Source organism: Crocuta crocuta, unplaced genomic scaffold (assembly GCF_008692635.1).
Source record: "Crocuta crocuta isolate KB4526 unplaced genomic scaffold, BGI_CrCroc_1.0 scaffold253, whole genome shotgun sequence".
Lineage (NCBI taxonomy): Eukaryota > Metazoa > Chordata > Mammalia > Carnivora > Hyaenidae > Crocuta > Crocuta crocuta.
In genome coordinates this window covers 6237193-6254414 of record NW_027529451.1, presented here as the reverse complement: position 1 = coordinate 6254414, position 17222 = coordinate 6237193, and the positions used below count along the sequence as shown (strand labels likewise).

Genomic DNA, 17222 nt, shown 5'->3' with positions numbered 1-17222 from the left:
TAACAAGTGTTGGCAAGGACGTGGAGAAAAGGGAACCCTTTTAGACTGTTGGTGGGACTGTAAATTGGTGCAGCCACTACTTAAAATAGTATGGAGTTTCTTCAAAATATTTAAAAAAAAATAGAACTACCCTAGGATCCTGCAATCTCACTTCTGGGTATATATTCAAAGGAAATGAAGACAGAATGACAAAGAGATCTCTTCCCTTCCATGTCATTTGCAGCATTCACAATAGCAAAGGTATAAAAACAGCCTAAGTGTCCACCTCTGAATGAACGGACAAAAGAGATATGGTGTATATATAAAATGGAATACTATTCATCTGTGAGAAGAAAGGAAATTTTGCCATTTGTGACAAGTATAGAACTTGAGGGCATTTTGCTAAGTAAATTAAGTTCCAATGAAGAAAGACAAATACTGTCTGATATCATTTATAAGTGGAATCTTGAAAAGCAGAATTCACAAAACACAGCATAATGGTTGCCAAAGGTTGGAGGCTGGGGGAAGTGGAGAAAGGTTGGTCAAAGGATAGAGAATACCAGTTATGAGTAAATTCTGGGAATACAATGTACAGCCTGGTGACTCTAGTTAATAATACTGCATTATATCCTTGGAAGTCTCTAAGAAGGTAAATCTTAAATGTCTTCACCACAAAAAAGAAATGGTAATTATGTGAAGTGATAGTGGTAGTCTACCCTATGAACTAATCCTACTGTGAATTGTTTTGCAATATATAAGCCTATGAAACTGTAACATTGTACACCTTAACCTGACACAATGCTTCATGTCAATTATATCTCAATAAATCTGGGGGATAAAAAGTAACTCAAATAGCCAAGTACCACTAAAGAGACTAGAGAGAAACATTACCAGCTTTACAATTTTCTTTGATAGAACAAATCTTTAGAAGCCGGTAGGTTTGGGTTCAAATCTAACATCACCATTGACCATCATTGTGAACTTTGGTCATCCTTTGTTTCTTCATCTGTAAAATTGGGATAATAATATCTACCTCACAGGATCCTCGTAAAGATTAAATGGTACAAAAACTATAAAAACCCTTAACTTATTTACTAGCAGCAGGTAGAGGGTATTATTCTAAGTGAAATAAGCCAGACAAAGACAAATACCATATGATTTCACTTATATGTAAAATCAAAAACCCAAACAAACAAAAAAGCCCAACCCATAAATACAGAGAACAAATTGGTGGTTGACAGAGGGGATGGGGCTGGAGGGTTGGGCAAAATGGGTGAAGGGGGGCAGGAGGTATAGGCTTCCAGTTATGGAATGAATAATTCATACAGACGAAAGTTTTAGTGTAGGGAATATAGTCAATGGTATTATAATAGTGCTGTACAGTGATAGATGGTAGCTACATGTGTGGTGAGCACAGCATGACATAAAGAGTAGTCCAATAACTATACTGTACACCTGAAGCTAGTATAACACGGCACGTCAGCTATGCTTCAGTTAAAAGAAAAGAAATATAATTTCTTTACCCCATACATGTTGTCTCTTTCCTTGCATCTTTTAGAATAGACACAGTTAAGGGACTTGAAGAGAGTCCCACAGCATTCCAGTGGTAAGTGCAGAAACAGGGTAGGTCACATCTCTCAGTACTTGGGAGGTTTCTCCATGCCAGGTTGTTAAACCACTAAGAATAAATATATAACATATATTTCTAACATTCCAATTGATGCAATAATTTTTTAAAGTATGCTACAACATAAGATACAGAAAGCAATTAGAGTTGGCTAGTTAGGGAACCATCCATCTCTTCTCAAGTTATTTTCATATGGTAGGAGGCTGTTGTAACACTCCTGGCCTTTTCCTTACTTGTTCACTTACTTAATATTCCCAGATGGGAGGAGGTATGATTTACTTGAATGGTGAGTTCAAGAGCAAGAACTCAGCAAGGGTGACTCATCTTCTCCCTCCCTTCTCGCCATCTGGCAAAGAACACACGCACTATGTTGTTTTAGGTCTAGTGATATAACACACCTTTATCCCTTCACAGGGAAGCCCATACTTCTCCAGCACTTGCTGTAACTAGATGGAGAAATCTAATTTTGGCATTCAGTATCTGAAGACTAATTTTTCTCATAAACCTAAGCCACATTTTCCTAATCCAGTATGACCAGTAATTGAATCAACAGTTGTTTGATTTTTTTCTTAATTTTGATGTTCATTTATCTTTTCAATGGGATCAGAATCCACATGGGAGAAAGTAATACTTTAAATTAGGTCCCTTCAATCCACAGCAATGGTGACCAGAGACAGGAATTTTCCTAACAACTTTAGGAACAAATAGTTGAAGCCATGAGGAAATTGTTCACTATTACTTCTCAACAGTATACCAGGAAGTGAGCCATTGGTTGTGATCAGCCTGTGGATACCCTCTGTTCAGAGAGGTAGTATACATGAGTGGATATTTCTTGCAAATTGAAGAGAACTTGTAGTTCACAGATATCCTACAGTAAAAATGTATCTGGATGCCTGGTATAGACATTGATTTACAACTCAAAGTTAGATAAATTTTTTCACTGATTTTTATTTTTGTCAAATGCTAGGAAAGCAGGACATTCTCTCAGAGCACATACCCACCATTTCACCAAAGAGAATACAGTGGAGTCCTTCCAGAAGCACTGGGGAGCACCCACAACCTGATTATGTAAATCGTTTTGTAGAAGCTAATACAAATATTTAACTTCAGAGGATTCAGCTTCAAAAACTTTAAATAATTAACAAATAGGATTAAGATCAACCCTGACAATTTCAATATTGGGTTTTGCATCCCTGCATTCAGTATTAGGATTTAAAAAAATGAGCCAAGTTGCCAGAGCCAACAGAGCAGGAATTCACAAATATTTTACAGACCTGTAAAAGACCAGCTGCTAGTATTTCTTTCACTGACAACTTCAAAAATCTCCATCATGAGGAAAATAATACTGTGTGTTTGCGAGAGATGTGGAAATGTCTTTCACAAGAGCATGTGACACAAAGATTCATTTTAGGAAATGACACAGAGCAAGGTTTTCATTACATGGCATCAGTCATCCAAGAGTAATGTACTGTGTTAAAACCAACATTGGGCTGCCATTCTTTGGAATTACAGTTATTTAAAGAACATTTCATAACAGTGGTGTAGGGTATCTTGTCATATCTTTATATCTACCAGCACAACAGATCCACAAGATTTGAAGAAGTACTGTAAGGAAATATGGATCGACTCAATTAGAATTTGGCTCTCATGGAAAATAACTTCTGAGAAATGCACCATTATGATAGACTGAAGCCAGAGAACTCCCACAAAAAAATAAAGGAGGAAGTGATAACTCTTCCATTATTAAGAAGAAGGTGTGGGATAAAGATGATAACAAAGTCTGCTCTATTTTTTTTATTTTTTAACATTTATTTATTATTGAGAGAGAGAGACAGAGTATGAGCATGGGAGGGGCAGAGAGAGGGGGAGACACAGAATCCAAAGCAGGCTCCAGGATCTGAGCTGTCAGCACAGAGACTGATGCGGGGCTTGAAGTCACAGACCATGAGATCATGACCTGAGCCAAAGTCAGATGCTTAACCGACTGAGGCACTCAGGTGCCCCAAGTCTTCTCTATTTTGAATTACTATAGAAAACTTTTTTTAATAAAAATCTCTTATTATGAGATTATACTATAATTTGTTCTCTTCATTTATTTTTTATCTCTCTTCTAGTATTATCTCATCACAGAGATTTTCCCTGACCCCTCTATCCAAAATGTATCTTGGCCCAACTTTCAACCACCATCCTTATCTCCTATACACTTAGTATCCTTAAACTCTTTTAATTGTCTTAGAACCACTTCTTACTAATATATTGTAGATCTTTGTTTTCTGCCTTCTACCAGAAGAATGTGAGCTTTATAAAACATTGGTTCAATGCTATGTCTTTCGTATGTAGAACAATCTTGGTATGTAGTAGATGTTAAACATAAATGCACTGAAAAACTAAGAGAATGAAAGCTATAGGCTCTAGCCTTTATCCCCCTGAGAAACATTTTCAGATATGGACAAATGATAGTATATAGGCTTCTCTGATCCACTGATTTTGTTGAAAAAACAAACAAAACAAAAATGTCTGGACATTATTCTTGGGATATTAGCATCCCCAAACAGCACTTGCCCATCATTAGGTAATGTATTGACTGACTTTCCCACCTAGTCTCAGGAAGCGACATCACCCTATTGCCTACTGAACTTGCCTTTAAACAATGTCTCTCTCCTTCCAACATAAGGGTTTTGATAAGCTTCCTTGTTTGGCTGAATTATGAGTAAGCCTGACCTCACCGTAGAGACCTACAGACATCAAATAACCTGCTTACTCTCATATACCTGGAGATGGTAAAAGCATAGCCTCTTAATAGTGCCTTTGATGACAAGAGTCTGGCATGTGCCTATGCATTCAAAAGAGTAGCTTTGGTTGATAACAAGCCATATCATGATGCTAGTGGTTAAACTTCAAGTTTTTTTTCTAGAATATTCGATAAAATAGGCCTTCCTCCATTTACTAAAATTCTCCTATTAGAATATAACTATTAAGATTATGAATTAAGCACTGGGGTAATGTCTTTTTAACTAATTTTGTGCATATTCACATTTGAATTCACAGAATTCACTTTCCTACATTCATTGATTTTTCATTTTTTATCTATTTTGATGTCAAATGAATAAAATTTCACTCATTTTTTTCCTTAAAAAGAACTACTACTAAGGTCATTGATTTATAAGAGCGAATTCCTTTCTTCTGGTCCCGATCTGGTTTCTGCCGTAGTTGACATGGGATTTATATACTATCCCTGATGTGCTTAACATCCTCTTGGACTCTTGGTTTCCAAATTTATGTCCAGGAAAACTCAGTTTCTAGAGCCGTACAGTCCTCCAGTGAGGCCTCAGTGAGGCCATGGGGAATAATGCACAAGAAAGATCTCTCTAGAAGGCACATAAGGATTATAAGACTGGCTAACCAATGAACTTATTGCACTGCAAAGCTAGAATTCTATTCCTGCCTCCAGGATTTGGTATGCACTAGCAATCAGTGATTTCTGCTGGTTTCCCATTCTTTCTGTTCCTGAATAGTGGTCTCTCTTTAGTTTCATGTACCCTATTTTTTTCTCTGTTGTTCTATATTGTGGGAGTTGGGAGAGATAACTTGTCTTCTAAGCTTATAAGTGCTAAGCCATGAGAAGCAGCCATGTCTGAGCCTGTTGGGGATGATGGCATCACCAGACGTGATTATAGGATGAGGCTTTGAGGTATGCTCCTTTGGGGAAGAAATGAATGCACGCCACAAAATGTATAAAAGGGTATGTATAAAAGAAGAATGTATAAAAGAATGGTGCAATGGATGTTGGACAGCCAAAAAGATGAACTATACTTATCTCTACTAGAGGCAACAAAGCTAAATTATTTATAATCCTAGCCTCTTTTGCAGCTAAGGGGGAAACCATATGACTCAGTATGGGCCATTGTGATGTAAACACAAGTTCCTAAGTTGGGATTCTGGGAAAGCTTTTAAAAGGACACAATCAGTCAGAATGATCCATCAGCTTCAGATTCATTTGTTTTTCCTGGTTAAGATAGGGGTAGAGTATCTGGGCTTTAGAAACAACATATGGGTGAATGTCACCCATAAAGAATGGCAGAGAAGATCTTGATCCTGAGGGCTTTTGCCCTTCACTGCCTATCTACAGCCTTCTTATTAATAAGAAAATAAATACCTACAAGATTAAACTATTCTTAGCTGTTTTTTTTCCCCTCAGCTCTTTTTATGCTTACAGAGACATATGATTTTGTTTTAAATACACTGAAGTTGGCAAGAACAGGAAGAGCCAACATTCTTTTTTTTTTTTTTTTTAACAAATAGTTTTTTGTCAAATTAGTTTCCACATAACACTCAGTGCTCATCCCCAAAGTGCCCTCCTCCATGCCCATCAACATTCTTAATCCAGAGCAATCCAGTAGCAATCCCAAGAGATGGACCAAATGTTAAAAATTTGGAATAAGGAAGAAGTTTTATTCAACTTGATTCTCCAACACCTAGCACAGTGCCTGATACTTAGCAGGTAATAAAAATGTTTGTTGACGTTATTTATTATATTTCCCAACTATTTTGTAATGACATACTACTTAAAGCAAACATTAGAATTCATAGAAGGTTCAGTAGCAAATTTGAATTTAATGAATAACAACAGTCATTGAATAATTAACATTTATTGAATTCTTAGTGTAATCTAAGCACTGTGCTAAATTCTTTGTGTATTTTTTAAGATTAATTCTGACAGGCATCCTTAGTTCAATAACATAAGTACTATTATCAGAAAGTTTAGGAGATATTTAAATTATTTAGCCAAGGTCACACATCCAGAGGGTATCAGAACCAGAATTCAAGGCCAAGTTTATCTCTCTCCAAACCTACACTCAACCACTATGTATTACTAGAATATTCTAAATCTGCTCTCTTCAAAGGAGCATTTCCTTTGACTCCTAAAAACTCTTTTTGACAGAACAGAAAGTATACAGAAAATGTTAGTTTGTGTTAATGGCTATACATTATTAATCAATTACCACTTACTGGATGATTTATTGTTTGATTCCTCTTAGTTGACAAATCAGTTGAATTTTTCATATGCATACATTGGAATAAGTTAGCTAGAGCGATTCCCTGGGAGAGCTTTGTGCTCACTCCAGGTTGCTATTGGGAACTTAGATTATTTGCAGCATTTTTGCTTTAAAATCCTTGCATCTTTAAAATGTAGCACCACTACCTGCATGGTAGGATATTGATAGGAACAAGGATGTGTGAGGCGATTCGGTAGATACTTAAATGGCAAAAAATATAGTGCAAGTTTCACACACCCTGGAGACTGCAGGTTTATATGATAATAAATTATAGTTATCACCAGGACAAAGGCGGGAAAAAAGCCATGAAATCCAATAGCTCAGTGAGAAATCTGCTAATACAGGTGGTCAAGCTTGTTCCATTTCATTGTCAAAGGGAGGCTATTTATTTGCTTCTGGGTAGTTAAATTACAGAGCCATTTACTGCTGAAAGTTTTCTAGTACGCAGATGTGGATCTACAGCTCTGGGCTTTCGATTCAAAGTCTGAGAGAAAAATAGAGGAATAGGAATTGACTCCACAGACAGCATAATTGATAAAGTGGAAATCTTTCAGCAACTCCAGAAGTAAAATAAATTTTGAATATTCTGATTGGAATCTCCTTACATTGAACATTGGGCACAGGCTAAGGGGGAAAATGCTGGCCATAATGAATATTTTTTTAGAAGCTCTTTAAAATATATTCCCTTTGACAGCCTCCTGTTTAGGTAAAAATTCAGTGTTTGGTGTATATGTCTGTAAAAGGGTGAGATAGACAGAGACAGAGATTCCTTGGGTACCACAATGCTCATAAACAGAGAGAAAATAGTCACAATGGCTCCTCAGTAGTTATAAAATCAATGCCAACTTTCCTTGCTCATTCTGCAAGATGATTGGGACTTTTATCCAACAAGTAACACTACACATATATTTATGTATATATATATTTTTTCTCAGAACATTTCCAAAACTTGTTAGTCCATCAACAAAATAAATCAAAGATATTCCAATAACATTATTTTTCATCAGCATTTTATAATGATTTTCTTGTCAGTTGCCTTTCAGTTCATTTGCATGTCTCCAGCAACTATATTTTGCCACTTGCTTCCTGGGTATAAAAAGTGTTTGGTTAAGTTGCCAGGTAGTTTGACTCCTTTGCCAAGTAGCCTTTAAACCAAAACATGTGTATAATTCTATAATTAATTACAAATAGTAATTTCATCTATCTGAGTTTATGGCCAGATTGGAAGCTTCCAGGCACACTCTTGATGAGGAATACATTATGCAGCTGAAAGAATTCAAACTCTAATTTATACAGCCTTGAAGAACAACTAATGTGTTATAAAAGGGCTTTGAGTCCACTAACATAATCTATGTGGGAAGTGATCTACAACCAAAGATTAGCAGATATGAGTGGCATCAGCTTGCTAAGACATCTGAAGATGAAGAAAACCAAATATCCTACCTCTGGGCATCTCATGGTGAAACTGGAAAACATTATCAGGGATGTTTGCCATCATAACAAGATCAAATGACTGGACATTTGATGACTTGGTCTTATGGGGATAGTTAAGGGTAAGGGTATACATGAAAGGGTATACATGAATATGGCCCAAATGCACTAGGTCTGAATTTCAAGATCCATTGGTGCTTTAAGCTGACTTTTGAAAATCCAAAGACAAATTCATTCAATAACAGGAATCAGAAAATTATTTTAAACTTTTAGTTGCATAAGGCCAAAATGACCATTAATTTGAAGCAAATATGTATCAAGCATCTATATGCTATAAATGATTGTCTTAAACTTTTTATTTGAAAATAATCATAGATTTATATCAAGTTGTAAAGATAGTAGAGGGAGATCGCATTCACCCTTCACCTAGTTCCCTCCAAGTTTACAGCTTTCATAATTATAGCAAAAATGTCAAAATCAGAAAACTGACATTGATATTCGTATATAGTTCTATGCCGTTTTATCATACATATAGACTCTTATAACTACCACTGCAATTAGAATTCAAAACTATTTAAAATAATCTTATTTATTTTCTTGATTATAAAAATGCGTTATGATCTCAGAGATAAAGTTTCAGACTATTGTTTTACAAAACAATAAGTGTATATTGGAAGTTATTAATATCTAGGAAATTATTATCCAGTAAAATTAAACATAAAGGTCGAAGTAAAGTTTTAGCAATACAGACAATGTATGCTTTAAAAATTATTTTTGAGAGAAAGACATGCAAGCAGGGGAGAAGCAGGGAGAGAGAGGGAAACACAGAATGTGAAGCAGGCTCTCGGCTCTGAGCTGTCAGCACAGAGCTAGACAGGGGGCTTGGACTCCAGAACCGTGAGATCATGACCTGAGCTGAAGTCGGAGGCTCACCTGACTGAGCCCCCCAGGTGCTCCCAGATAATGCCTGCTTTAACTGAACTCCTTACCCTGCACAGATCAGACAACCTTGTGATTCAGCCATCAGCTTTCCCCAACATGACAGTAAATAATATTTTAGCACTGTTTACCAATGACAACTTGACGCACATTGTACTACTCCCAAACTCTTTACTGATGAAAGCCCTAGACACACACACACACACACACACACACACACACACACTTCCTTTTTCAGGCAAAACAGAGCACTTCACAAGTGCCCTTAAAGTGCTAATGAGGTCGCCATAACAAAAAAGCATATTAATAAATACAAAGAAACAATGAAGTAAACCAGCCAGGATTTTCCAAGCCAAACCTATTATAAGGTTTCTTGCCTTCACTAACAAGTAAATGCAACTCAAATCATTGCAGACTCCAGTTCTGATTCCACTCACAGAAGTGGAAAAAATATATGATCACAAAAGAAAAAAAATCTAAACACCAATCTTACCTTGGCCATCTGTGCCTGCACGCCATTTGCCTTAAGAGATGCTACTGCTTTCTGTGCAGCTGCAGGACTGTCAAAATCCACAAAACCGTACCCTGTGAAAACACAAAACCCCTCATTAGGACTGTGTCTCGATCACACCAGGGGAAGACATGTTTGCTGCCACCCTTGCATTCATAACTGTTGGAATAACCATAACAGCCTTAACACGTCAGGAGAGAGACCACAATACCATTAAAAGTAAAATCGTATTTCTCTTATTTTCTGGAGGTTGCGTATGTAGTCAGCAGTTTGACTTGGGCTAACTGGATGAGTAAGGTAATACATGATTTACCATGACCCTCTTCAATGAATTTGTGGCAAGGATGAGGAACACAAAATGCTGAAAAAGACAGAAATGTCTATGGCTGAAGTTAATTTTCAAAACCTCAAAAAAGCTGATGTCAATAAAAGCCTTGATAGGTCAACTTATTAAAGTGGTCACATGCAACCCCAACGGTATGTGGCACCCAGTAGGCATTTCGTATATAAATGTATGTTGACTGTGTGAATGAATGAGGGTTGTGAATGAGAGTTAGGGTCTCAACCCAGTTCCAGGTGATACAGAAGCCCATGCTAACTCACCATGGAACCTTGTCTCACTTGATGACAACATTTTTTAAATTTAAGTTTATTTATTTATTTTGAGAGAGAGAAAGAGAAGAGAGCATGCACAAGCGAGCAGGGGAGGGGCAGAGAGAGAGGGACTGAGAGAATCCCAAGCAGGTTTCACACTGTCAGCACGAGTGTGGTGCGGGGCTTGAACCCGCAAACTGAAAGATAATGACCTGAGCCCAAATCAACAGACACTTAACTGACTGAGACACCCAGGAGCCCCTCGATGACATCTTAACTAAGCCATTTTCACTGTTAAGTGATATGTGATAGAATAATTTAACAGATAAATATTCAACCTTCTTTTTTTAAAATTGTTTTTAATGTTTATTCATTTTTTGAGAGAGTGAACACGGGAGGGACAGAGAGAGAGGGAGACACAGAATCAGAAACAGGCTCCCATCTCTGAGCTGCCAGCAAAGAGCCCAACGCAGGGCTTACACTCAAGAACCATGAGATCCTGACCTGGCCAAAGTCGGACACTTAACTGATTGAGCCACCGAGACGCTCCTCAAGCTTCTCTTAAAAATAATTCAAAAAGCAACAGATGTCACGTATTTGTCACTGGAGTATAATCTGAAAAAGGCACAGGCGTCCTACTGTTCTCTGCCCTTGTGCCCGTGTGAGTGCATATACACAGTGAAGCCGGGGAAATAGCTCGAATCAATGAAACAGAGTCAATGGAAAGGGGATTCCGTATGACCGTAAACGAGCTGATATTAGTCTGGGATTTGAGCCTAACTGTAATGTCAGATGCCCTAAGAATATCTCAAAATTAAAAAAGCCCAGGGATGAGTAGCTTGATTTGGCATGTCTAAATAGCCCATCATGTGTATCCTCTTCTTATCTGTTGGGCACAGATTTGCTCTGTGTCCTCATGCTTGTCCCCAGAAGTTTGGAGGTGAGCTGCTGATGCAAGCCTGCTAACCGTGCTCTGGGACCCACCCTGCCATGACCGAAGGAGAGCGCAAGGGAATTCAATTACCAACTTGTTTCTTTTAATTAACTTTTTAATTTTCTCCCCTCGAATCCCTTCTTCTTTTTCTTCCTCCCAGCATGGTATCCCAAAATGAACTTGTTACACAGCAGTGTACCATAAAATGCTCTTGAAAAGCTGGGCAGAAAAGCTGCGAAGTTTGTGTTTCTAATCCAAAGGGAAGCCTGCTCTGTAAGTACTGTTAATTCTTCTCTTCCCACAAAATTCAAACTATGTGAGTAATAGGAGTACTACCACCCACTGCGATGAGTCAGATAGAGGGAATAAAAGCAGAAAGAGAAAGCGGGGGGTGGGGAGAACAAAATAAGTCAAGAAGTAGAGTCAGAGGAGCAGAAGGTAAGACTAAAATGTAGATACTGTCTGTTATGTACCAAGTATTGTCCTGTGTGTTGACACGTAGATAGCTGGTGAAATGATAACTTCATGTATCATTGGCCTCGTGCCCATTCATGATATATGAAGAAACAGAGGCTCAAGCCAGATGGCACAACTACCCACTAAATGTCAAGCTGCCTAATTGGCAAGTCCAGTATTTGAAGCGAAGTCCACAGAACTTCCCAAATGCACCACACAATGAACTACTTTATAACACCACTGGGCACATTCCTTACAAGAGCCTCTGAAGCCCACTAGGGAGAGGACACAGTTCTTGAAAACTCCTTGATTTTGAAGTTAGGACATAGAGCAAAGCAGTTCCACAAGTGGATTCAATGCAGTTCATTTAGTCTGTATGTTTATTAATGGAGTGGTTGAATTCTCAGTAGAACTGGCAAAGCAAGATTTGACCAGGCACCCCCTTCCACTATATGCTTTGGTCAGTTATCCTTATCCATTCACACACTCATTCTTTCATTCAACAATGAAATTCTGGGGCACCTGGGTGGCTCAGTTGGTTGGGTGTCTGACTCAAGCTCAGGTCATAACCTCATGGTTCATGGGTTCAAGACCCACACCCAGCTCTGTGCTAACAGTACAGAGCCTGCTTGGGATTCTTTCTGTCTTTTTTCTCTCTGCCCTTCCCCTGCTCATGTGTGCTCGCTCCCTTGCTCGTTCTCCCTCTCCCTCCCTCCCTCTCTCAAAAAAACAAATAAAGTTAAAATATTCTTAAAAAATGGGATTCTATTTCAGGGATTTTACCAGGCACACGGTACATAGCAGTTAAAAAGAATAGTCCCACTTCTCACCCTTATGCATTTTTAGAGTTGAGAGATGGACAGAAACAAATAACCATACAAACGAATCTATGATTACCAAATGGCAGGCCTTTCTTTTTTTTTTTTTTAAATTTTTTTTTTATTTCTAGGAGAGAGAGAGAGAGACAGCGTGAGCAGGGGAGGGTCAGAGAGAGAGGGAGTCACAGACCGAAACAGGCTCCAGGCTCCGAGCTGGCAGTCAGCACAGAGCCCGACGCGGGGCCCGAACCCACGAACCGCGAGATCATGACCTAAGCGAAAGTCGGACGCTCAACCGACTAAGCCACCCAGGCGCCCCTATGGCAGGCCTTTCTTAAGAAATGAAAGCACATAATACAGAATCTAACTACTGATTGTTTAGTATTGAAAGTCCTAGGGAAGCAGTGGCCTGAAATGATTTGCGTTTCTTAAAATATCCCTCCAACTGGCTTGGGCTGCAGACTGAATTGTTTTGGAGAAGGTGGGCAGCAGGAGTGGCATCAGGAGAGGAGTTAGGGGCTATTACAGCAACCCAGACAAATGGCGGCTGTCGATAACATGGTGGTGATGAAATGGATAATCTGAATTATATTATAGAGGCAGAATTAGCAGGACTTGATGACAGACTGACTGGGTTAGAAGTAGGGGGGATATAGACAAGGATTACTACGGATTTTTTGTCACAGGCCACTGGGTGGGTAGAGATGTGATTTACTGATGTGGGGAGCCTGGAGGAGGATCCAACAGGGGAGAGGGAAAATTAAAATATCGGTTGAGTCAGAAATGCTTGTGAGATATCTAAGTAAAAATGTCAAGGAGCCGTTGGATATATTAGGCTAGTGCTCAGAAAAGAGGATAGGATGGGAAATATAAATTAGGAGGTCAATGGCATACAGATTTACAGAGATGGAAAGAGACAAAAATGCCTAGTGTAAGTAGAAACCAAGGGCCCAAGTTTGGAGCTTGAACAACTTCGGCATTTCGGTGTCAGGCAGGGACACGGGATTGCAGAGGAGGCTGCAGGAGAATCAGAGAGGGAGAAGGGAATGGAAAGGGGAGAGGATGTCTCAAGACCTAGGGGAGAAGCTGTTCCAAGAAGGAGAGGGAAATCGACTGTCATGTGCCATTGACAGTGTAAGCAAGATGAGAGCTTGCAAGTGTCCAGTGTGCTTAGGAACGTGAGTGTCATGATCACGATTTGCTTCAGGCAAGTGCTAGGGACTGAAGCCTGTTGGGTAGTTAAAGAGTAACAGCGAAGAGGAGGAGGTAGAGAGAGTGCTTGTACCTCTCCTTATCTTGCTAGGAAGGAGAATTAAGAGATGGTCAGCTAGAGAGTGATACAAGGTCAAAGGAGCTGTTTTGGTTTAAGATAGGAGATATCAAGGCTTTTAATTTTTTTTTTAATGTTTACTTAGAGAGCTAGCCGAGGACAGGCAGAGAGAGAGGGAGACACAGAATCCAAAGCAGGATCCAGGTTCTGAGCTATTAGCATAGATTCTGGTGTGGGATTCGAACTCACGAACTTCAAGATCATGACCTGAGCTGAAGTGAGATGCTTAACCGACTGAGCCACTCAGTCACCCCAGGAGATACCAAGGCTTTTAACCTTAGCTGCACACTAGAATTTACCTTGGGAGATTAAAAAAAAAATACTAGTGTCCATTTCCCCAGGAAAGTAAATCAATATCTTTGGTAATGTGGCCAGGTATTTACAAACACACACGCGCACACACACATATGCACGTGTGCATACGCGCACACACATGTACAAACTGTGCATGTGTGTATGTGCACATGTGTGTTCCTCAGGTGATTTCAGTAGGAAGCCAGGGAACTGCAGAGTATACGTTCAAAGTATTCAACAAATACTTATTTGTTGTACCCACAATAGGGCTATTCTTGGCAATTTCCAATTGGGATAGGGATGATCAAGGAGACAGCAAGAGATCAAAACCTCAGGAGGGCAAGAGGATAATTTATAGAATAATGTTCCTGAAAAGTGATGGAGTGAGAGAATCTAGAACATATAAGAAGTGCTTCCCTTACTAAAAGAGGGATCTTTGGGGGCACCTGGGTGGCTCAGTTGGTTAAGCATCCAACTCTTGGTTTCTGCTCAGGTCATGGTCTCATGGTTTGTGAGTTCAAGCCCCATGTGGGGCTCTGCATTGCCAGTGCAGAGCTTGTTGGATATCTTATGTCTCCTTTTCTCTGCCCCTCCCCTGTTCACTCTCTATCTCTCTCTCTCAAAATAAATCAATAAAGAGGGATCCTTCCCTTTACTCATTGCAACTTGAAGGGAAAAAAAAGGTCACTCTTGGTTAATCAGTGTTATTTATTATATGTACCCAGTTACTGGGACTGTACTTAACGCATAGCATGTGCTTCATAAATATTTGTCAAAGTTAATTAAAAGCATGTGTAAAAGATACTAAGACTTCACAGACTAGAGTGGGAATGAACTGATTAAAATGTCTATTAATACATTTTTTACTATAAAGAACAATATAATGCCAAGTGGTCCCAGTCTGGCTTAGCCACGCTGCCACCCAGCCAGGCAGCCATGGATTCCAGGACCCTGCATCTCTGTTCCAGCGTGGCTTCTCCTCTGGCCTCCTCCCCTTCCTTCACCCCGGAATACATTACACAGGATATTACAAAATCACAATGCTGATCTCCAGGGCTCAGCTCCAACCCAAACAGAAGAAACCTCTGTGAGGGCATGAGACACCTGAGCTTTCTCTGAATCAGGGAGGGAATGAGTGAACTTTGAGAAGAATGTATTTCTAGAGCCATCATGCCCGCAAGGAGAGAGAGTGGTGCCTTTGCACAAAACATCTCCTCTACAGAAACTTCCACAACCATAAGGGTGCTCAGATCCCATGACACAAAGCTGTAAAGAAAGAAGAAGCCACCAGATAGGAGATACTTGACGGAGCTATGTGTTTTCCATACATATCTATTCAATTTCACTAATTGAAATGAAAGCTCAGAGGTTAAAATGTCTCAAGCCACCCTGGAAAACACTCCAACTGTAGAAATACACATTGCATTCCTGACGGTACATACGACGTGTAACCAGGAGAACAGAATGAAATGCAAGGCTGCTCCTAGAGAATAATGACACATTCCCTGCAAAATAAAGCGACTTCAATTCGGTTTAAATTTGCTTTCCTTGATGACAAATAATGAAGCCTGGGAACACAAACCCCCACACCTACATCTGGAGAAGGGCAGGGTAAGGAGATTAGTTCAGCTCCAGCTAATAATGCTTTATGGTAACCACTAAAATCTCGAGAAAACGCTGGTGAATGGTAACCGTCGGAAACCCCAGCCCAAGTGGCTGGAAGTACACCAGTCTCACTCCCTCAATTACATAATTAAGCTTGGCAGCAGGTTCAAATGAATTAAAACTGAATGTCACTGTTTTCTCTACACACCCCTGTCCTTGTTTTTCTTCCTTGTCAAGGGGAGAAGGCCAGTAGTTCTGCAATTAGTGGGAAGCAGAGCAGTGAGAAAGAATCAACTCCACGCTAATTAGGTCATTTGCCAAACGCGCTCATTCCATTGGCAGATATAATCAATGCTTTCCTGAAATCCTTTAAACTTTGTGTGTTAATTTAAAGTTTTGCTATTTTTATTGCTCTACACGCCCGGTGACTTAACAGAAGAAAGAAAAAAAATGTTTATGTATACACGTAGAAATTGTAACTGAGTTCTATGAACAATGGATTGGCCCAGAGGGTTCTGGTTTCCTTTCCTTTAGTGTATTTGTAGGCAACTTCTCAGTGACCTTTGCCATTCAACCAGACCACTGCGTGGCAATCTATTTGAATTGTGCTAAAAGTCTCTTTACCAACTTCAATAGCCTATTTTATACTTCTCTGGTACTGCTAGCTTTTTACATTTTCTATTGCAACTGCTTACCTATTAACCTTCACTGGGATTGTACTTTATATGCTGTGGGGAGGGGAATGTTAAAACTTGATTTCCTGGTTTGGATCTGTGGTGCCATCTCATCAGCTGAGGGAGACTTGCTCTGAGAGTGAACTGTACACTACATTTCACAACGTTTGCATTGCTCTTCCTCTTCAGAATGGCTGTCATAAAAGCCCACTTGAAACACAGATGGCTTGATGTAACACCCAACTTCTCTCAAAGACGATCCAGCTGTGAGTCAAATGTGATTTTTAAACAAAGTAAGTGAACACTTTGTCTAGGAATTACACGTTCAAGTGAAGATCTACTCAAATATAACAGTGAAAATGTTTAAGAGTTGCCCTCCCATAAATGCCTCCTCCTTTCGGTTAGACTTAACAATAATCTGTGGCTGTCGTCTGAGGTCAGAGCAGAAAACCTGAGCTTCAGGGAGGGAAGGTGAGCTACAGGAAGGGAGGAAGGCTTTGCAGGCTTCCTATAGGTCTTGTGGAGTCTGGGTGCCTCCTTGTCTCGCATGTCTGCTAATTTCTCCCGCATCCCTAAAATGTTGAGTGATGGCTGAATGTCTTTTCTTAATATTGTACTTCCTAAGTTTCTGCACTATGTGATCAAAGAAGGGTATCAGAGCAGCAGTGATAAATTCTTGACGACTTGTATACTGATAATACTAAATTAGCCAGAGACCCTAGTCATTACTTCAGTATCTTCTTTGCAGTGATTAGTATAATGAAGCAAGGGTACTACAGAGTAGTACCATAATAGCCATTTGGCATAACTCAGATATGTGAAAACAAAGGCAAAAGATAAATCCTGCTAGAATGCAAAAGCTGGTGACAAGAATGCTTATTTTGAGGGAAGGAAAATCTAAGTCATTAAAATTTGAAATCACCTATGCTTTGAAACATCCTCAGAAAGTGATCTGGAATGGTTTTACACCAAA

At 39.3% G+C, this 17222-nt stretch overlaps 1 protein-coding gene across 8 annotated transcripts in view; it reads right to left on the bottom strand.

Annotated features, from left to right (window-relative positions):
- Positions 1-17222, bottom strand: part of RBMS3 (RNA binding motif single stranded interacting protein 3) — a 702138-nt gene that overhangs the window by 400306 nt on the left and 284610 nt on the right. For all 8 annotated transcript variants that reach the window (XM_077760752.1, XM_077760745.1, XM_077760748.1 and 5 more), the window contains exon 4: positions 9527-9618. In XM_077760752.1, coding sequence (XP_077616878.1) covers positions 9527-9618 — 92 coding nt within the window. The remainder of the gene's footprint in view (positions 1-9526; positions 9619-17222) is intronic.